This window comes from Miscanthus floridulus, unplaced genomic scaffold, assembly GCF_019320115.1.
Source record: "Miscanthus floridulus cultivar M001 unplaced genomic scaffold, ASM1932011v1 os_1810_1_2, whole genome shotgun sequence".
In the NCBI taxonomy this organism is placed as follows: domain Eukaryota; kingdom Viridiplantae; phylum Streptophyta; class Magnoliopsida; order Poales; family Poaceae; genus Miscanthus; species Miscanthus floridulus.
The window spans coordinates 53871-77187 of NW_027097924.1; the positions used below are offsets into that span (position 1 = coordinate 53871).

The 23317-nt window shown below is 46.5% G+C and overlaps 1 protein-coding gene and 1 pseudogene across 1 annotated transcript; one reads left to right on the top strand and one right to left on the bottom strand.

The window, feature by feature from the left end:
- The first annotated feature begins 1671 nt into the window (after window positions 1-1671).
- LOC136534321 (uncharacterized) lies at window positions 1672-4226 on the top strand (annotated as a pseudogene).
- Window positions 4227-4879: 653 nt separating this feature from the next.
- On the bottom strand, window positions 4880-19963 carry LOC136534319 (sodium/hydrogen exchanger 6-like). Its single transcript, XM_066526778.1, has 22 exons — window positions 19501-19963; window positions 11994-12045; window positions 11808-11867; window positions 11638-11662; window positions 11481-11566; window positions 11291-11402; window positions 10273-10335; window positions 10163-10182; window positions 9989-10086; window positions 9170-9198; window positions 8744-8775; window positions 8598-8645; window positions 8458-8518; window positions 8277-8374; window positions 8108-8183; window positions 7984-8003; window positions 7347-7444; window positions 7161-7270; window positions 6349-6426; window positions 5683-5780; window positions 5522-5604; window positions 4880-5283 (listed from the first exon to the last, which is right to left on the bottom strand). The coding sequence occupies exons 1-22, from the start codon at window positions 19715-19717 to the stop codon at window positions 5240-5242; spliced, it is 1608 nt and encodes a 535-aa protein (XP_066382875.1). The 5' UTR covers window positions 19718-19963; the 3' UTR covers window positions 4880-5239.
- Window positions 19964-23317: the final 3354 nt, after the last annotated feature.

Sequence of the window (23317 nt, forward strand, 5' to 3'; positions counted from 1 at the left end):
TCGGTTATGCAAATCATTCATGGGGGAAGGGATACTAGACTCTGAAAGTGCTTCAACATGCATACTGCGTTACTCTGTAAATCTTTATCTCCTGGCACTCCCATCACATCAATCTTCTGCTGACTTTTGAGACATGGAAGCCTCTGAACATGCTTAAACATGCATGACTATGAACTCATCCATTACATATATCTCTTAGCTCTCCTATCACAATCGATCTTCTCCTTATATGCACCTTGGATGGCATGCTTGCTTTATACGGAGTACTGTAGTTGCCAGTATGTGGAGCCTAGAAAGAACAGAAGAGGCTTGTTACAGGGCAGCAATTTATAGCTTTTTTTTTTGGTTGAAATGCATGCAATTTACTTTAGTTGTCCCCCCTTGGTTTTACCTCAGGCTCCGCCACTGGATGTTGAGCAGGCCCAAGGACATGGGAGGTCTGGGGATTATTAATACCAGACTAATGAACGATGCTTGATTGTTAAATGGATTTGGAAATTAATGAACAGCACTCAGGAAACATGGGCAAAGCTTCTCACGGCTAAGCATATGCCTGACGGATATTTCTTTAATTCCAAGTTCATGGGTTCCTCGCAGTTTTGGCAAGGATTACATAAAGTGAAGCATCTATTCCAATGGGGTGGTATCGGGAAATGGGTCAGGAGTCCGCTTTTGGAAAGAATGAAAGATACTTGGACTGGAGATATTCCCTTGAGCATAAGATTCCCTGGACTGTTTAACATGTGTGCCCAGCCGGACAACAGGATAGTTGATATGCTTACCAATGGAGAATGGGAGCTAGTTTTTAGGAGATCTCTATATGGGGAGGAGATCAGACAATGGGAGGAGCTGCTGGAGGAACTGAGCGAGCATGAAGTAGATGAGGAAGTGAGGGATGAGGTAATACGGGCTTTGGATTAGTCAAACAGGTTCACGACAAAATCTTTGTACCGGAGTATTGACTGTCTTGCTACAATCATCTGGACATGCAGGGTTCCGTTAAAAACCAGAATTTTTCTCTGGCAAATGTTATACAATAAAATGCCGACGGCAGCTACTTTAAAAAGAAGGGGCTGGAAGGGTAAAGATGTATGCTGTCTATGTGGGAATATAATCACTGTACAATTGCAAGGGTGCTATCTGGTGGTGCCTTAGGGACATTCTACACTGGGATGGGTGCCCAGTATCTTGTGCAGAGTTTTGGGATGGATGGTTAATAAACAAGTTTAGAGCCTTGCAAAATCTTTGCTTGTTCATTTTTTTAGGTTTTACATGGGCCATTTGGAACAATCGTAATAAAATGGCTATTGAACGTGTTTGTTCCCCCCCAGAAAGAGCAAAGAACTTTGGATCAGCTGATGGAGCAGCCGGTGAAGTGGCGGCATGACTTGTAATAGGATAGCTTGCTTTCTCTTGCACTTTCGCTTTCTGTGTGCGCTACTATCTCTCAGCACCAGAACTAGCTATTACACGCCTCCACCCCACACGCTCTATCATCAAGTCCGGTGCTGGCCTGGGACTGCACCCGGCCAAAATATCCATATCCATATCCCTCCGCCGGCGAGGCGACTCGACCTGCTAAAAAATTAAATAATCTCTCTTTCTTGCCGAGATATTTCCTCGGCCAGCAGGCCGATCGACGCGTATATCTTCTCCGGTCTTCGATGATTCATGCATTGGCATTGTGGCATTTCTGACTCGTCGCTGCATGTGGTCACCACTTCGCCGGCCACTCTACAGCCATCATCATCATGCAAGCACGCGAGCCGCGGCGCGGCGCGGTGCTGCCCTCCTCCTCCTCTGCTGTCGTGTGTTAGGGTTTAGTCCCATATCGTGTAGCGATGGTGGGAGAGCATAACATATAAGACGGAAGAAGTCCCTATCTATCAGGCTAGTCTTTTGAGTTGAGTAAGCCCAAGGCCTTATATGTTGTAGCTCCGGTGGACCTGAAACATGTGGGAGCGCAGCCTCATGGTCACGAACCAAGCCGGCTGCCAGCCAGTTCCAAGATCGTGAACTCGGTGGTCACCACCGGTTCTAACATCGCGGAAGAGACGATGCAGTGGCCAGCAGCAGGTGACGGCGACAAGGGCCACGGCGGCGAGCTCCCGTGGGCAGCCCACCATGGGCGTCGCGGGTGTGGCCGGGGGAGAGGAGGGCGACAGTATCCGGCGGCTGCAGAACGGGCCGGACGTGCGGGGCGTCGCATTGGAGGGGCGAGAAAGGCCGTGCCGTGGACCTCACCCCGCTGGCGGTGGAGGCCATCGCCGAGAGCTTCGGGGAGTGACTGCGGGAGAAGCTCCAGCTCCGTGGCGAGGAGCCCCAGCAGCAGCTGCGGGTGTCCGTCGGCCGCGACCTGCGGCTGTCGGGGCCGCGGCTCGGCGCGGCGCTCTTCACGGGGCTCGACAGGGCCGGCTGCTCCGTTTTCGACGTGGGGCTCGCCACCACGCCGGCCTGCTTCATGAGCACCATACTGCCACGCTTCAACTATGACGCCTCTATCATGGTAATAATAATCTAATTAATTAATAGTAACGCTTTACGTTTGTGTCGTGCATGTCTCACGGGCGTTTACCGTTGCATGCATGCAGATGACGGCGTCACACCTCCCCTACACCCGCAACGGCCTCAAGTTCTTCACCAAGCGCGGCGGGCTCACCTCGGGCGACGTCGAGAACATCTGCGACCGCGCGGCGCAAATGTACGTGGCGAGGAAGATGGGCCTCGGACCCGGCGGCAGCCGCCGCCGGTGGTGATGCGCGTGGACCTGATGAGCGCCTACGCGCAGCACCTCCGCGACATCATCAAGCAGCGCGTGGCGCACCCGGAGCACTACGACACGCCGCTGAGGGGCTTCAAGGTCGTAGTGAACGCCGGCAACGGCTGCGGCGGCTTCTTCACCTGGGACGTGCTGGAGAAGCTGAGCGCTGACACCACGGGCAGCCTCCACCTGGAGCCCGGCGGGCGGTTCCCCAACCACATGCCCAACCCGGAGGACGCCACGGCCATGTCGCTCACCCGGGGCGCCGTGCTGGCGCAGGGCGCGGACCTGGGCGTCGTCTTCGACACGGACGTGGACCGCAGCGGCGTGGTCGACGGCGCCGGGGCCGGCGCGGCCGCCATCAACGGCGACCGCCTCATCGCGCTCATGTCGGCCATCGTGCTGGACGAGCACCCGGGCACCATGGTCGTCACGGACGCGCGCGCCAGCGACGGGCTCACCAGGTTCATCGAGTCCAGGGGGGGACCGCCACTGCCTGTACCGCGTCGGCTACCGCAACGTCATCGACAAGGGCGTGCAGCTCAACGCCGACGGCGTGGAGATGCACCTGATGATGGAGACCACCGGGCACGGCGCGCTCAAGGAGAACTACTTCCTCGACGACGGCGCCTACATGGTGGTGAAGATCATCATTGAGATGGTCCGGATGAAGCTGGCAGGGGTGGACGGAGGGGTAGGGAGCCTCATCAGGGATCTGCAGGAGCCCGCCGAGTCCGTGCTCCTCAGGATGGATGTCTTGGGTGAGCCCAAGCATGCCAAAGAAAGGGCAACACAGGCAGTGGAGGCTTTCAAGAAATAAATCCAGGTAAACTCATTTATATTCATTTATATAAGTTTTTTGCACGAATGAATTTCACTACAAATTGACTATTAGGAGGACAAACTGTCCGGTTGGGTGCTTGATGATTGCGGGAATTGCTCAGTTGCCGAGGGATGCCTTGAGGACTCAAATGATCGGCCCATCGATGTTGATGCATACATGTACAGGTATCATCTACATGCTGCATACATACATGTTTCCCTTTGTACCTCATTTCTCACCACTCACCACACTAGTGTCGCAAATAAATCAATCAAAAACCACGCATTGCCACCACGATGGCTATCGGATGCTTTACTTATTACTACTTTGTGAAAGCAGAGCGAAACTTTACGACGAGAATCAGCAGAGAGCACTAGGCATGGTCCACCTTCGTCAAAGTGTGCATAACCCCAATATAGCACTAAACATGCAGTCCTATGTTCCTGGTGGTTGCAAATCCATGGCAAAGGATCTTCATGAGAGGTACAGAGAAACATAGCCCTGAGCATATCCTAATTAATTATCCTCACTTAGCTTTTAGTAGAAATTATTAATTTTGTGCTTCTCGATTCTAGGTTTCTGCTGGCAAGTGGACTGAACGAGTTTGTTGACATAAGCGAAGTGGAGAAATTTGTCAAGTAGCTAAAGCGCTTATATGTTTATATATATGATCTTAGATTTATCGACCCTGTATACATTACAGTTGAGATACTAGCTAGGAGTTGACTACTGTTGCGAGAGTACATCTATTACATTATTCTCGTAGTATCCCTTCCATGGTGAACCTTGTATATATTTAGCAAATTTAGATAGCTGTATTTTCGATTCTATTATAATGATCTTAGCAATTTCAAAATGTATTCACAATCTATGTACGTACCATGTTGCCCCGTGTCACAAGAAGAATGGTAGAGGACAACTTTTCCGGAGCCTCCATCATCGGCTCCAGCTCAGTAGCTACATGCTAATTGCAATACCTGAGCTAAATTTCCAGTTCCAGCTTAAACCACGCCAACCATTTCAAAACTTAACTACTTTGTTGAAGTAGGAGCAAATGTTAACGCCAAAATAATTTTGCTTAAACTCAACGTACTTTCAGCCATGGCACCATTGTAGTCCGCAACCAGCCAGTGAGACAGCTGGTGCAACGCGTCACTTCACAACAAGCGCATAATAGGTCGGGCCTCCCTCGTCTCTTTTTTTTTCTGTATTGAACTTTCACTTTCTTTTAATTGATTGCACTAGGGGTCTAAAACCCCTCCTGCGCCTTTCCAAAAAAAAAAAAAAAAAAAAAAAAAACAAGCGCATAATAGCCGACATATTGAACAACAGTCTGGTTTATTACAATCAACCTAATATAAGGTATAACCAGACAAAGTTCCAACAACACACTGCTTTTCATCTTGAGTCCCACTAAATTCTCAAGGCGGCCTAGAATATATACATGCTGCCTGGCTACCATCATCCTCATCCCCTAGGGGAACAACTGATTCGAGCCTTATGATTTCTGTCCTACAGTATACAGATATGCTCTGCCATATGCTACTCAACTAAGTATGCTCCTGCTATATTTTGTTCAACCAAATCTCACACACGCTGTCACGCACGTCAGTTCTGCTCCGTGTATTTAGCTTGATATGTAGTGTCAAATTCTACTATTGATCATAAAACGCTATCCTTCGGTTTTGGGGTTGCTGACCTGCCACAATGAATTCGTGAGCAAACAATCTCAGAAATAAGTGGGAGAATCAGTGTTTGTAGATAGAACTAATTGCTCATCATGAATTGCTAAGTCAACTGACAAGGATTTAGTAGACTATATAGAGGACAAAGATAATTATGATACACAAGTAATCATAAGTAGCACACAAACTATCAATTTCCATAGTTTGGTGACATCATTTACTGCACAATTGTTAAACAAATAAGTCACTCACTGAAGTCATCATCGTCGTCATCTGTTTGACTCGTGAAAAATGGAGTGAGATAATTCTTGTCAAGGGCAGTGAATGATGTCGTGCTGCATCATCATTAGAAAAGGATAAGCTATTGTTTCTGTGACATGACCTGTAAGCAAATGAAAACACAGAACAAATACCTTTTGTGGAACTGTTTGAGTTTCATTCTCAATCCTCCCCCAGATGGTGTACCTTCTTCACAACTTGGAGGCATATAACCATTGTTGTCCTCGTAATTCTAAGAATGGTGAAAATAGAAATGTTAAAGTAGCCTCAGATGTTTTTTTAAGGGCCTCATATGTGTTAAAAGCAAGGAAATAGTGTGACCAAAAAGAGTAAAATAACTTAAAATCATTTAAATGCGTGAGTGGATAATCAACCACACTTCCACTAAGCATAGTCTAGGTCTGTCTGGAGCAGTACCAATAAACTCTTAACAAAATAGCCAAATTTTGGTACTGTAATTTTAATATTTTGGCTACCTTTATGGTAGTCTCACTCAGACGCCACAATATTAAAAGAACAGGCCCCTCCCCTCAACCATGTCATAAACTAAAGTTATTGTAGTATAATAGCCAGAGTGTGCTGTAGCAAACTGCACAGAAGTTTACCAGTGCCCATCCTAGTGGAGACTAGAAGACAGATTCTTCCATTTATAAAATGTTAAAATACAGGTAACTCGTTTGGGAAATTGAATGTCTATGAACTCATACCAAAATGTGAATTCCACTAGATATTCCAAATACTATATAATGGTCATAGTCACACGTCTCATACAAGTAAGCTATAAGATAAGCAAGTCTTACTTCTATTGATGTGTTTTCATCTCCAACAACATCCAAAGCTTCAAGCATAGTTCCTGTCGACCCTCCAATGAGAAGTACCTGGGTGATTTGTCATAGTTGATCACAGCAATAAAGTAGAGGTTTCAAAAAAAAAAGCAATAAAGTAGACTTGTAAAGATATAATGGTTATGTTGTGTATCATTCCAACATATAGCATTTTTTTTCTTTGAACATGCAGGAGAGTAGAGTGTCATTTTATTAAAGAAGGAATAAAAATATGAAAGCAACATGCCCACACATACTAGTTAATTAGAAAAATCACGCCACAGGTAGAAGATAGGTGAGCAATAATACAATCTAAACCAGGGAGGGAAACCACGCTTGTCCCACAACCAAGTTCCTGAGATCCCTGGCCCAGCAGCACACCAGACGGTACTTTCTTCGGTTACCGTCCTGACCACCATATTCACAGATGGTGAGGCATAACATATGGCATTTCAGAAAGCCTATAATTTCAACCTTTTACAAAGAAAACATGTTTGCTTGACAGAAACAGAATGTGCATGCTACTAAATTTAATATATATGACTTGAATTTACATTTTAGCTTTGCAATAGGCAACCAGCAAATGCTATGAGTGCACCAAATTACAAGCACTGTAACAGTTGTAATTGTAACTGAATTACAACCCTAGTGCATTATCTCATAGAACTGCAATCTACATGTATGTTACCAAGCTGTAACAAAGACACTGGTGCGTTTAATCACATATGGCACTCTGTTTTATGTGAGGTGTGCTGTGGCCAAACGAAGTGTCAAAACTAAGTAATTACCGTCAAAACAACAATGGCTGTGGTAGTGGTGAATATCGTTTTTCCATGTCCTTCAGGAAGTTCATGCACAGATTGGAGAGCAAGTGCAAAAGCCATGGCCCCTCTAAGACCTGTTTGCCAAAAAAATAGCAATGAGATTCATAGTGTCAGTTTACAGTACAAAATCATAACTATAATGGCACTTACCGCTGAACCAGAGTGCTTTTTTATGCTTTAGAGGTATACGCCGATGTTGTGGCCGAGACATGTTAACCAAGTATGCACAAGAAAAGACATTCGCAGCCCTATACATTAAAAAGATGCATAAGTTCATCTTGAAGCAAAGCAAAATAATAATAATAAAAAAACATAGCATATTGGATATAAATTCCTCCAACAAATGAAAGCAGTAACAATGCAGCAGATTGTTTGTCGCATGCACTGAGGCTTAACTTGGATAAAATAGATCAAATTTTTGGAATAGATTTAGGAATAGATCATTTTTCTAGAGTACTTTACTGCCATAGACACACAATGATGACTCCATCCTCATGCTTCTATTCCTCAAAGGAAACATAAAATAGAGTGCTTGTCAAGGATGAAGTGTTCATGGATCAACCAATTCTATTCCTCAAAGCAAACATGAAAATAAGAAGCAAGAAGGTGATGGATCACCCTATTCCTCAAACCAAACACCTCAAATCTCAGTATAGGCATTGCACAATGATAAAATTCATGTAAGTCCCAAGGTAAGCATTGCTACAAACTATAGAGAAACAAACATAGATATGTGGCTATGTAATCTAGTAACTACTACAGTTGTAAAGGGATATCGTAGTAGTACCTTGCAACAACTATGAATATCTGTTTTTGAATAAGTCAAGGAACCAAAGTTAAGCTAAACAATTGAAAGTCCACAACCAGTAATTGTTCTTTAGTTAAAAAGATGAAATGATTTTTAAGGATACAATTGAGAAGAAGATGAAGCCAACATGTGACCAGCTATGCTCTTCCATGGCAATATCGAATCCCATATAAATGAACCTAAAAGAAAAGGAACAGCAAATAAGGAACAAAGTGCATGGTTATATTTTCCAATTAGGCAATTACTCAACTAAAAGTGCTCCTGATGCTTACACAAATGTTTCAGCTAAAGATGACAGTAAATGGAAAAAGGCGGAAACAAAGCGCTGTGAGTTGTCTGACAGATTGGAATATGTGTAATGCTTCATAACCTGAGGATAAATATGAAATGTGTCAGGTATAGCCACAGTACAAGCATGAATGATACAATATGGTGAATGGCAATAGCACTTACCATCCCCGTGAATAATATAGAAACAATCCCTGACAAGCCGAGTCCTTCTGCTAACATGTACCTGTATATAGTTCACAAAGTTCCACTGATATAGATCTCCCAAAAGGGGAAAATACATTGAAGTTTAGAAGTATTCTTACGAAAAATATGGAAAGAGAACAAAAAGGCAGCACTCCAAGTTCTGCAGACTGAAAGAGTAAGCAGATCAGTAAATAAATTAACATATATCAGTCAGTAGGAACAAACGAAATACTGAAAAGTGAAAACAAGCAGCATGGTGACTTACTTATCAACGTCCAATCCAGCATATTTGAATAGGTATTGAGTGGTCAAGGGCTCACAAGATCATATAGTAATAGTAACTCAATGCGCAGTAGAGCAAGCAGTTGGCGTACAATAGCAAATAAAATGCTCCAAGTTTGCATCAAGCTTTCTAGAAGTCAACACTACAGATTCACTAACTACTACATGGCAAGAACATAGTAAAAAAAAAGGTATGCCAAGTTGCCAACAAATTTGCTGTGTAAGTTGGCTAAAAGACAAAATATATTGAGTTGATCAAAATATGCTCCACAATACATCTGATGAAAAAATTAAAAGCACATTACATTAGATCAACAGATCAATTGTAATAGGTGTGTATAGCTATTCATTCGTATGATAGAAATAATAGGAACAAACTTTTGGATTTAAGACTTAGGAAAAAGGATATAAGAGCAGAGATAAATCCAACTCCCACACCTGCAAACAGGATACGGAATGGTTATATAAGCTCGTGAATGAATAAGGACAGGGAAAAAATACAACAATCAGAGAAACTTTATAAGAGTGAAAAGTATGCTTATTCCCAAAAAAAAAATCCATCCCTAAATCAAAAGAGACATGCAACAAATATCATTTAAGCAAGAGAGTCTCTCTTGGTTTGTTGTTTCAAGAAAAATAAGGAAATGATATGCATTTGTTGTAGTTAAAATAACTGATCACCAAAGACTTGAAACATTAAAACAAAACTACTCCATGACACTGCAAGGTCCAGCAGCTCAACATGATACTGTCACTGTTCAAATCGATATTGTTTCCAAAAGTGAAGGTGCAAATAAATATGATAGGAAGCTAAAAATAGGAATCTGACCCAGGACGGTTTAAAGAAAGTGAACAGGAATAACGTGCTTCTGTGAGACCGTGTACCTTTTGGTAAAGAGTAGCCCAGTATTCAACTAATGTTAGATTGGTAACATGATATTTTACCAATGCTTATTGTAAGACTGTAGATGTAAAAACAACCAAACAGGCAAATGCTGCAGCAGATTCAGTTGAAACAAAATTGCACCTAGACCATTTGTATATTGCCTATTTAAAGGTTCAGCAAGAGACAAAGCCTTAGATTTTAAAAAATGGTAGAAATGGAAATTCCCCAGTACTAAATCTTGCAATACGTGAAGTACCAAATTCCATATGCACACGATAGTAGAGGACAAAATTTTGTAAACTTTAGAGCCATGTGCAACTGAATGTGGAGCAAAAGTGCAACCTGATGACATTGAACCAACAAAGGTTTCAAGAAATTGGAGAATCATCATAAAAAGGTTATCGCCACCTGCTGCATGACTTCTGACTGATGACATTGTCCTGAAGAAAAGTATGTATGTAAGCAAGAAGCATATGGTTTTGAAAAATTATGCATCAGCTCAGAGCCAGGGCAGACCTGTAAAGAGAAATTGCCATCTGTCCAATCCAAACAGGGATACAGGCAAGTTAGTCATAAGTACAAGTACGGACTATTCTTACGTAAACTGGAAAGAAGTGAAAACAGACCGCATCATTCAAAACAGATTCTCCAAACACCAAAGCATACAAGTTAACATCAGAGCCCAGTTCCTGTACAGAAACAAATTCAAAGAGTTGTATATTATCAGTCTATGGACAACATCTTCAGAATCAGACATTTTCCCAGCCTAATGTGTACTTAAATCTGGGCCATGGTTAGCACTGGAACAGAATCTGTTTAATGAAAGACTAAGGAGGAAGGACGCCTAATAGAGCATGTAAGAATGGTTGCTTAGCACAACTTCACTAAACTGATGAAATCTACATTAACTTTACAGCTAAAGACGACATCTGTTCTGATGAATCATCAGTATATACTGATTATCATGGATTTTCATTTTGAAACTTACAACTACCATAAACAGTTATAACTCTATGAGAAAACAATGGCACTAAGATTTTTTATTCACTTTTTATCAGATAGTGGGAATGAGCCTTTTCCTTTCCAGATAACCTTAAGTTCCAGATAGTATCAAGCCATCTATTGTTCATTTCGCACTGCAGCTTAGGTTACTATCTGACATGCAACTGCATAAGCTAATATTTATTTTAGTAGTCAGTAAAACTTTCTATGACTAGCTTTCTATTTTGAACAAATGAATAATAGGCTGCATAATTGCACTGGTTAGGCTTTAAAAATGCTACAAGGCGGGGATGATCAAAATAAATTCCGCATATCTCTTTCAAATCCCCAACTTAATGTGTAAGGTATGATTTACTGGTAGTTACAGTAAACCTAGGCTAAAGAGCATACTTCAAATCACTAACAACTAAAGTATCAATAAACCATAGCATGTAATGTTTCATAAATGAGAAACTAGAACACTGGAGCTTCTTCAAAGAACAGAGACAACTTTAAATATTAACTGGTGAGTTCCTGGCCAAAATTTGCATTAATTTCATAGATAAGAAACATAGGGATAAGGCCAAACATTTCAATAAAATGGTGTTGAAGATGATATCGAACTACAAGTTCAAGAATTACAACAAAAACAAATCCAGGCACCTGGAATATTGATAGCACTGTGACAGGATCAGTTGCAGATATAAGAGCACCAAACATAAGGCATTCAACCAGTGGAAGTTTGTACATTAGAAATGTCAGCCCACCAAGATAGCTGCAGTATAATAAAGAATAGACTCAGGAAACAAAATATTTCAGCAAATCTGGTAAATAGAGTTTGTTAATTGCTTACACAAGAACTCCTGTTACAACAGAAGCAATGAACGTCCCAAGAATTGCAAAAGTTACGATAGCCCCAAAGTTTGCAAAGAATGGTTTCTGTAAACCAATTAAGAGATTTCAAAAGGTAGCTTAGATAAAGAAAAATGTAGCCATGGTGAAGTACTAACCGGAGATAAGCTGAATCCCGACTGGGTATATTGAAGTCAAGGAATACAAATTTAATATTTGAAAGTACTCCAGCACGGATGCTATGGATAAGCATTATGTTAGGTAGTAGACCTTTCTTTTCATCAAGAAAATCCAAGTGATAGGAGAAAATAATTGCAAAAAAGGATATAATATTATGGGAGGTAATAAGAACAAGAAGAAGAACTCTTCATGGAAGTTGAACCACGTCCTGCAAATTGAAGTAAACAGGACATAATCAATCGTAGCATGCTCAAAACTTGTGCAAATTTAAATCACAATGAACGAACAGATATCCAAGATGTATAACAAATAAAATTGCAAAAACAATACAAACCTTGTGTTGGTCTCTGTATTTGAAATATTAGCCAGGCCACCAACAACTAAGCCTGCAATAGAAACATTGAAGTTCCACAGTTAAAGAATGACTGCACTATGCATGAGCCAAAAATCAAATAAATAGACCTTGAGGGAAGCACCAATTTAAGAAGGTACAGTAACAACAAGAATAATGGAAAGCGCCCAATTGTGTTGGTCCCTCGCTGCCTGCACAGGTAAGCAGTAAGCTTACCAACGCGCACACACACACTCACTATGGCTAGAGGTAGAAGAAGGGGTTGAGCTCAGACACACACACACAACCCAAGCACCAGCGCTGGCCAGAGCTCTGCTCCAGTTTGTGACAAACTGAACTGCCCTTTTGCATTGCCTTGGGTGTAGTATATGTACAACTCATGTACCAACTATAAGTAACACATGAGTATGGTTGAGTATAGCCCCAAGTACTCCTAGTACTAGCAGTACAATCCTTACCTCAGCCCACTACCACGACATGGCTAATGTATTAGCTACCAACTAATGCACTAGTGGTGGCCTATTGCCTTACTGCTACAGCAACTAGGACAGCAGAGAATGACTATTGCCAACTCTGTTGTGCAGCAAACAGAGAGAGAGAGATCGACAGCAGATTATGTCTTACAATTCTTCCCCTAATCCTGCTGCTAACCCAAAAGCCTTGACCTCATCCATGCCCATCATCTTCCTCAGCTCCATGAACCGCAGGCGCCCGAGTGACTTGATGAGGATGTCAGCGAGCTGTCTGCTGGTCTCGACAAACTCGATGACGATCTGCCCTCCATCGACGCAGTCCCGGAGGACATGGAACTTGATGTCGATGTGCTTGCTCCGGTCGTGGAGGACAGGGTTCTTGGCGAGGACGATGGCGGGCTGATTATCCACTATCAGAGCTGGCGGGTGAGCTTCCTCGCCGGTCAGCTTGCCCAGCAGCCGGCACAGCCAGACAGCCTGGCACGCCGCCGTGGCCGCTGCGACATACTCCGCCTCACATGTTGACAGCGCCACAATCTTTTGCTTCAGCGACTGCCAAGCAATGGGGGCTGCTCCAAGGAAGACGAGCACACCAGAGGTGCTCCGTCGACCATCAATGTACAGTGAGCTCCAGCTCACCTTCCTCGGTCTTGGGGGGTGCCTCGCTGAAGACCGTGAGCCTCAGCCCACCTTTGCCGCCGTGCTTGGGGAAGATGATCGCTTGATCAAGCGACCCCTTGACGTAGCGCAGCAGCCTCTTCACGGCTGTCCAGTGATCTTCACGCGGGTCCTCCATGAAACGGCTGACGTACCCAACCGCGAACGCAATGTCCGGCCAGGTATGAGTGAGGTAGCGCAGCCCGCCGACGATGCTCCGGTAGCGCGTCGTGTCCACTTTCGCAACGGTGCTGTGCTTGCTCAGCTTCAGCCGCTCCTCCATCGGAGTCGCGCATGGCTTGCACTCCGCCATGCCGCCGTGCTCCAGCAACTTCTTCGCATAGGCGCGCTGGCCCAGGGAGACGTGCTCCTTCCCCTGCCTCACCTCAATGCCGAGTTAGTAGGAGTGCGCCGAGATCGCTCATCTTGAAACGAGTTGCCATCTCGCGCTTGAAGCCGTCAATGTCCTCTGCCCACGCTCCAGTGACGATCTAAGTCGTCCACATACACGCCGACGACGAGCTCCTCCTTCCCCCGTTGCCACGTGTAGAGCGTGTGCTCTGTGGCGCAGTGAGTGAACCCAAGCTCGCCCAAGGTGGCATCGAGCTTGGCGTTCCACGCCCGAGGGGCCTGCCGCAGCCCGTAGAGCGCCTTGCGCAGCTTGAGCACCTTGTGCTCAGCACCCTTGACGGCGAAGCCCGAAGCTTGCTTGACGAAGACCGTCTCCGCGAGCTCACCGTTCATGAACGCAGACTTGACGTCGAAGTGATGGACGTGCCAATCCTTCGCTGCTGCCATGGCCAACAGCAAGCGAACGGACTCCATTCGCGCCACCAGAGCAAAGACTTCCTCGAAGTCGATGCCCTCACGCTGCACGAAGCCGCGGGCAACAAGCTGAGCCTTGTACTTGACAATGGCATCGCGCTCATCCCGCTTCACCTTGTAGACCCACTTCAGCCCAATTGGTCTGTAGCCTGCCGGCGGCTCAACCAACTCCCACAGGTCTGGTTGTCCTCGATGGCCTTCATCTCTTCCAACATCGCCCGGTGCCAATTGGCGTCGCGTTCAGCCACTGCAAACATCGGTGGCTCCTCTGCACTAACAAGGAGCAGCTCTGGGTCGTCGAGAAAACGACTGGCCAACCCAGGAGCTCCCCCTTCGCCGACGATGTTGTCCACCCGCCTGAACCGGACCTCCTCGCCGTCGTGGAAGGCGTCCACGTACTCGTCGATGTCGGTGGGTGCAAAGGCGAACTCCAGTGGAGGTGTCCCCTGTCCTGCCGTCGCAGGGGACTGTGGTGGAAGTGAGTGCGCCGCTGCTGGTGGAGACTGCTCGCCCGCGCCCACCATGGCCAGACTTGGCTGCTCCTCCTCGGCCACCACTGCTGCTGGCCCGTCCACAGTCTGCTCTCCAGCACTAGCAGCCTGCTCTCCAACATCTCCTCCTCCTTGGATCACCAAGTGCTCGATGGCAAATGTGCCGCTGACACCAGCAGCTTCCCCCAAGCCTGAGTCTTCCTAGTCCCAAGCCACCATCTCATCGAACACCACATCCCTAGAGATCACCACCTTGCCTCTCTTGGGATCATAAAGCCGATAGGCCTTGCTGCCTTCCTCGTAGCCTAGGAGCACCATGGGTGTGCTCCTGTTCTCCATCTTACCGAGGTGAGGCTTGGTGTTCTTCACATGGCCGACGCAGCCAAATGTCCTGAGGAAGGACACGTTCGGCTTGCGTCCATGCCAAGCCTTGAACGGCGTCTTGCCCTTCAGGGCCTTGGTGGGCGCGCGGTTGAGGATGAACACCGCCGTGGTCACCGCCTCGCCCTAGCACTCCGCCGGGGTCTTCTTGACTTTCATCATCGACCTTGCCATGCCGACCACCGTCTGGTTCCGCCGCTCCACCACGCCATTCTGCTGCGGCGTGTACGGTGCGGTGTGGTGGCGCACCACACCTTGATCCGCACAGTACGCAGCGAACTCCACAGAGGTGAACTCGCCACCGCGATCAGTCCGCAGCACACGCAACTTCTTCCCACTCTCAGCCTCCGTGCGTACCTTGAACTGCTTGATGGCTTCCGCTACCTCGGCCTTGCTGGTCAGAAGCTGCAGCCACATGAACCAGCTACAATCATCCACCAGCAAGATGAAATACTTGCGCCCACCGTGCGTCGCCGGCGTGATTGGCCCGCAGAGGTCACCATGGACCAGCTCGAGGGCCTCTGCCGTGCGGTACTTCACCGTCTTCGGGAACGGCAGCCTTCTTTGCTTCCCGGCCAGGCAGCTGTCACACAGCTCGCCTGCGTGCTCTATGTGAGGCAGCCCCTGGACCATCTTCTCCAGCTTGCCGAGGGCATCGAAGCTGAGATGGCCATAGCGGGCGTGCCACAGCCACGGCTCCTCCGTGCGCTGCGCAGCCAAGCAGATGGGCTTCTCCACCTTCAAGTCGAGTAGGTACAACCGGTTCCGGGACCTCTTCACCTTGGCAAGAAGCCGCTACTCCCGGTCCCTGATCCTGAGGATGCCGTCCTTGATCAGCACCTCGCTGCCGCGCTCATCCAGCTGGTCAATGCTGATGATGCTTGAACGAAGCTGCAGGATATAATATACATCCGTCAGCGCGCGGTGCTCGCCGTTCTGGCACCTAAACATGATGGTGTCGCGCCCTCGGATCGTCACCCTTGAGCCATCACCAAACTTCACCGTGCCGGTCACGTTCCCGTCGAGCTCGGAGAAGGCCGCCTTGGAACCCGTCATGTGGTTGCTAGCGCCGGAGTCCAGGTACCACCGCTGCTCCTGCTCGCCGCCCACACGTCCGAGGTGGACTTGGGTGCACGGCTCGTCGAGGTTGACAGCCTTCAGAGCCTTCCCGTGCTCCTGTACAGCCATCACCTCTCCCATCTCCTTGGCCTCAACGTCGTGCAGTGCACAGAACATTGTCATCATGAGAGTGGCTTCATCATCATCAGCTTGCGCCAAGTGAGCCACGGCCTTCTTCTCCTGCTTGCGGTTTGGGCATTCCTTTGCCCAATGGCCTATCTTCCCGCAGTGCCGGCAGGCGTTGGGATCAACCTTCTTCTTGTCCGAAGAAGCCTTGCCGCGGCATGTGCCGTCGCCATCGCGACTGGAGGAGGCTTCCCCAGACTTCTTCTCCTTCATCTGGGCAGCCCACTCCTCCTCTGTCAGCAGCAGCTTACCGCTGTCCGTCATTGTTGTGGCCTGCTCCATGCGCTCGTCCACCGCCCGCAGACGACCGGTCACATCCTCAATGGTAAGGTGGACAGGTCCAGCATCGTCTCTATGGAAAGAATGATCGGGATGTACTTCACCGGCACAGAGTGGAGGTACTTGGAGACCGCTTCTTCTTCGTCGATGGTGACGTCGTGGCTCCCCAGCTTGCTGATGAGCGACTGCAGGCGGAGGGGGAAGTCCTCCACCAACTCACCATCCTTGAACTTAAGGTTGGCGTACTCCTGCTTCAGCAGCTGGGCTGTCGCCTTCTTTGCGCGATCGGAGCCGACGCGCATCGCAGCAATGGCCTTCCACGCCTCCTTAGCAGTCTTCTTCGCCCCCAGAGACTCCCTGTACTCCGCAGGCACAGCAGCGAGGATAGCCTCCAACGCTAACATGCCGTCTTCTTCGTTGTCGGTGCCCTTGTCAATGGCGCTCCAGAGCCGTCGGGCTCTGAGCTTGACCTTCATGGTCACCGCCCACTCGTCATAGTTGGTGCGAGTCAGGGTCGGCCAACTGGTGCCGCTGACCTCCCGCACCGTGCGCACGACGACCACCTGTCGTGGCTGGGCCGCCCCAGCAGCATCGTCGCCTCCCGCTGCTCCGTTGTTGTCGCCCGTTTCCAAGCCAGGTGCCATCACCGGCGGTTAGTCCGACGACGCAGTTGTACGGCTCCGATACCACTTGTTGGTCCCTCGCTGCCCTGCACAGGTAAGCAGTAAGCTTACCAGCACACACACTCACTCACTATGGCTAGAGGTAGAAGAAAGGATTGAGCTCAGACACACACACAGCCCAAGCACTAGTGCTGGCCAGAGCTCTGTTCCTAGTTGTGGCAAACTGAACTGCCCTTTTGCATTGCCTTAGGTGTAGTATATGTACAACTCATGTACCAACTATAAGGTACACATGAGTATGGCTGAGTACAGCCCCAACTACTCCTAGTACTAGCAGTATAATCCTTACCTCAGCCCACTACCAAGACATGGCTGATATATTAGCTACCAACTAATGCACTAGTGGTGGCCTATTGTCTTACTACTACCAGTGGCGGATTCAACGGTGGGGCGGGGGGCTCGAGCCCCCCCTACCGATACCGGAGCCCTGGAGCCCCCCTGAAGTTTTAGGCAAAGTTCTATCGTGTAGGTGGGGCTGAGACTTAAGATCGAGCAGCAGTCGGAGGTAGAAGACGACTATGTTGCTGTCGCACTTTTGTTTAGCCCTCCCTAAAATTTTTCCTGGATCCGCCGCTGACTACTACAGCAACTAGGACAGCAGAGAATGACCTATTGCCAACTCTGATGTGCAGCAAACAAAGAGAGAGAGATCAGCAACAGATTATGTCTTACAATTGTTTCTCCCTACATTCTTTTTGCTGATTCTGATTGGCTGACCTGTGACCTGAGTAATTGGCTTCACAGAAGAAAACTTTACATACAAGAAGCCTACTTTTTCCGGTGGTTCTCATTAAATCAAACAACAGAAGCTATTGTGAATCACTACATGGAATTGTGCATTTAAATTTTTTTCCTGGTGATCAAACTTGGGTGTTGAAGTTTGTCAGTCCATAATAAATACCAAAAAAACTTTTTAAGTCCTCTTGTGTGATGTTTTGGGAAGCAATTTTGCTTGACTGCAATGGATATAACCTCCCAGCATGCTTTACCCTACAGCTACAAGTATGCATTTGTTGACATAATTTTTTTCTTGGTCAAACATGAGAGATGCATATGATTATATTAAGAAGAAGAAAATGGTTTAGAACCCATACAGACACCACACACCGTTTATACATGCTCGCCACTAAAAATAATCACAAGTCAAAAACGACCTCAACCAACAAATCAACTGTCAGTTGGTGCAAGAGCAAGGAGATGAGAAACCCGTTGATCCCTAGCCAAACACCAGAGCTGTAACTCCTCCCTAGTGAGCATTAGCACCCCGTTCAAGTTAGGCAATATCCTATCACCCCATCTGTTGATATGAGGATGAAGGAAAAAGATGGTTCTGATCTAATCTAGTCATCATGTACCATTTAGCACAAGCTACCAAGTCACCTTATGACATCAGTCAACATAAAACCATGACAGTCCCATAGGCTTCAATAGAAGAATTTTTTTTCTTTCAAAGGTACCACTCAATGTGTATTGCTGCAATAAATTTCAGTAATCAAGATTACATACCCCACGAAGATGATTTTTCGTCTTTTCACTCAACCAAAGGTTCTTATTTCCATACTTTAGAGATAGTTCAATGACTCACATTGCCTAGACTCCTAGAGGGCACATTTTGGATAACTTTCTTCAGGGGGATTACCATAACAATTTACCCTCAAATAAACTTGCACTATCAACATCTTTTAGCATGAAATCGCAAATAGGGATTTCAAATAGAAATGGTAGCAACAAAACAGAAATCTCCTTTATCCAAGTCAAAAGTAACCACAAATACAATTTACCTAGTGCTACAAAAAGGGATGGTGACATGAATTTCAGGTTTATGTCTATAACAATTCAAACACAGCAAAGTTAGAAATAAGTATTGACCAAAAGAGGCCAATTTGAGTTAACATTCAGCAGTTATTTTCGTCAGAGAGTCAAGGAGCAAGGAGCCTAGAGATGATTGCTTGAAAAAAAGAGGAGACTAGAGATGTGAAACTGAACTGAACGTAGGCATTGCATCCTGAGGATACAGGCCACCAACTTAAAAGCTGTTCGTACAGGTGCTGATGATAGTCGACATGTCAAGGAGCAAAAGCAATGATGAACTAACCATTATGTTTTTTATAAGTTTTCCGACATGAACACGCTCCAATTTTGTAAGAAACTCGACGAAGCAAACTAAATGAACTTGAGAACTAAGACTTGTATAGCATCTAAAATCATCGTCCTAAATGAATCGCCCACAGCCACAGTGTACCACAGTGAGTAGCCACTATGCGTCTATGCCTAACATTTCAGCCTGGAATACCCCTGAGTTCCTACTGTTGCAGGTGCACAAAAGTGATGGATTCCTTCGACCATCCTACTTCCCTGAAATAATTCCCGTGTTCCATTGGGACTCCTTACTTCCAAATTCACACGCCGTAGGAGGGCGGCCAGGGAGGTAAGGCATGGTGGTGTGCGTATGTACCGATGAGGAGCGAGGCGCTGGCCTCGGGGAGGTAGTAGAAGCGGTGGCGGCGCAGGACGTGGCCGAGGACGAAGGAGAGCACGAGCATGGAGATCTGCAGCAGAACCCCCACGCCGGCCACCTGCTGCTCCTTCCCTGGCGGGGCGAGAGGCGGCGGCTGCGCCAAGCCGCCGCCCGCCGGCGGCGAAGCCGAGGCCAGGCTCAGCTCCAGCGCCATCTCCCCCGCCGGCGGCGCCGGAACCCCGCTAGCAGCCTCGCTCGGGCGTGGCCCGGTCAAGGGATTGGGCGGAGCGGAGGAGGTTCTAGAAAGGAGGCCGGGGTCTCGTGAAGAATCGGAGGTGGCGCGGGGTGGTTCGCGGACGGCTCGGGGGAGAGGGGAGAAGGGGGCGACGCCGCGACGGGACGGAATGCGGGGGGCTGCGGGCAGTGGTGGGCCCGCGATTCCTGACGCGGAGGATGCGTACAACGCCGGTGCTTCGTGCTAGCTGTTGCTGACTTGCTGTTTGATGCTTTGATTGTCGAAAGAAAAATATTATTTAAGTCCAACTAGTTCCGAAAATTTTTGACTTTTGGCTACCGTAGTACTTTCGTTTTTATTTGACAAAAATTGTTCAATTATGGACTATTTAGGCTTAAAATATTCGTCTCACGATTTCTCAGCTAACTGTGTAATTAGTTTTTTTGTCTACATTTAGTATACATGTGCCGCAAGATTTAATGTGACAGAGAATCTTAAAAATTTTTAGTTTTTGACTTGGAACTAAACGGGGCCTAACTGAGCCAATTCTTCCGGTCTGCATTTGTTCATGTCTTGTTCGAACCAACAGAAAGAAAAGTCGTCCATCATCGGTCCCGAAGAACGGGCTGCAAATTTGATGTATTTTGTCCCTTGCGCCTTTGTACAGAGAGAAATGGTCAACCTTCGTGTTTGAATTGCGAGACATACGATTGAAAACGAAGTCTCTTGGGCCTTGTTTACGTCACCTCCAAATTCTAAGTTTTTTCACTCTCTCTTCATTACATCAATTTTTAGCTATTTGCATGGAGCATTAAATGTAGATAAAAAAAATAACTAATTACACAGTTTAGTTGAAAATCACGAGATGAATCTTTTGAACTTAGTTGATCCACGATTGAACAATATTTACCAAATAAGACGAAAGTGCTACTATTCATCGGGTTGTAATTTTTTGCAATCTAAACATGGCCTTGAAGTTGAAGGTCTTCGGCCTTCGTGATGTATAGGTATAGCCAACCAGGTGTCTCCTCTTGAATGGGTAGTGCATTTTGTTTACGGAGATGCGCGTTTGGATGTCCGCACTTACGCGCGCGTCTAGACAGCCACGCCTGATGGTTCATTTTCCTACGCCTCATTTTCCACGTCTGCTGGCTTTGCGCGTCCAGGCGAGGCCCACGCTGTCCGGACATCCCACGTCAACCAACCACACTCGGGCACCCACTTGGCAGCGCCCTAACAGCTGCAGCAGACGGCTGTGGCAGGTGGGTTTCATTCAACATGTGCAACATCAGATCTACTTTTACAACATCTAGATAAAACACTTACAACATACGTTCGAAAACAGTTAAAGCACTGGCAACATACGTCTAAAACATTTGCAAAACACCAGAAAACCTTGAAAGCGTATGTGTAGCCATGGCAAAACATTGCAACATCAAGATAAAAAACACTTGCAAATAAATATATATGCAACATCCAGATCTATTTTTGTAACATACGTCTAAACCAGATGAAACATTAGAAACATATACTTAAAACATACGTGTATAGCCATGACAACATGTGCAACATCTCGATCTACTTCTGCAACATCCGCATAAAACACTTGCAACGTACCTCTAAAATATTTGAAAGATACATTTGCAACATATGACGTTGAAAGGATCAAGATGCCCAAGAGGGAGTGAATTGGGCTAATTCTAAATTTTCTTGCAATAATTAAATCCTACGGTTAGCCCAATTAACCCCTTATGCCTAGAAAAGTGTTTCTATTACTCTAACGCACAACGAACTTGCAACCTATGTTCTAAACTTACTCTAGCATGGCAATTCTATGAATGTAAAGACAAGTATTGAATTACTCAAAGTAAATGCTCAAAGTAAATAAAGAGAGAGGAACACGGCGATGTTTTGCCGAGGTATCGGAGAGTCGTCACTCCCCACTAGTCCTCGTTGGAGTACCCGCGCAAGGGTGTAGCTCCCCCTTGATCCACGCAAGGATCAAGTGCTCTCTACGGGTTGATTCTTCGACACTCCGTCACGGCGAATCACCCAAAACCGCTCACAACTTGAGTTGGGTCACCCACAAACTCCGTCGGGTGATCACCAAGCTCCCAATCACCACCAAGCCGTCTAGGTGATGGCGATCACCAAGAGTAACAAGCACGAACTCTCACTTGACCACGTGAAGCCTAATGAGAAGATGGATGCACACTTTGCTACTCTTGATTCACTAATGAGGCTACTCTCTTAGATTCACGAATCTCAATCACCTCACTAGGATCTTGCTCTTCTTGGCACTCACAAACGTGTTTCTCAGCTGTTGGAATAAGCAAAAGTGACTCCACACGCGAGTGGAGCTTCTATTTATAAGGCAGCCTGAAAAACGAACCGTTATGAGCTTCTGCGGGGTGACCGGACGCTCCGGTCAGTTCAACCCGCATTCCAGTGATAATGTGTTGACCGGACGCTGGCAGGGTCCGATCACCACTGACCGGACGCGTCCGGTCGTATTAAACCCTTACTGAAACCTTACTGTACTCGACCGGACGCTGAACCCCCAGAGTCCGGTCATCACTGACCGGACGCGTCCGGTCGCAGATTCCCTTCTCTGGAACCTTACTGGAGTCGACCGGACACTACCTCTCAGCGTCCGGTCACTTGACCACTCCAGCGTCCGGTCGCACCGAACGCAATCTACTTGATCAAATGAACTGACCGGACCCTGCGGCCAGCGTCCGATCGCACCAGAGCCAGCGTCCGGTCAGCATTTGACCCTCCATTCACTTCCAACTCTCGATCATATGTGAATGAAGTTTGCTCCAAAGGATCATAGGGCTGTTGTGGAGCTACCTAGTGCTAGTTTTAACAAGTGTGCACCACACCTAACTCACTAGACTCACCTAGGTCAAGCTACTCATCCATACCCCCCTTAATAGTACGACCAAAGGAAAAAAAACAAAGTCCTAAACTACTCTAAGTGTCACTCCAACTCCAATCGACACTTAGAACTAGTCATCCTTAATCTTGTCATCCATCCTTTGAAAACCGAAACGATTTCCATCGTAGGGGCATGACAACCTTGATTGCCCAATTGATCTCCATTACCATGACCTAACTTAATTGTCTCTGCAAAACACACGTTAGTCATATTAATCTTGTATTGTCATTAATCACCGAAACCCAACAAGGGGCCTAGATGCTTTTAATCTCCCTCTTTTTGGTGAGTGATGACAATACCACCTCGAGTATGTGAAAGAGTGAGGTTTTTGATGGACTTGGTTCATATAAGCTTTTGTCGATAAGAACAAAAGAGTTAGGCAAGCTTATATGACCCAAGCCAACACAATGTACTCAAAATATATGAAATAAGCATGAGTACAAGTAATAAAGCTCATTTGCATCGGAGTTTAAACGCGGAAGTAAAGCAAATGAGCATTGCACAAGTGATATGACATAAAGGAATTCAAAGTAGAGAGCACACATGTCATAAATCACAATCACGTAGATATCACTATCACATAGATATAATAATATGCATGAAAGTAACACACGAATGCATAATAGTAATAGTGTATC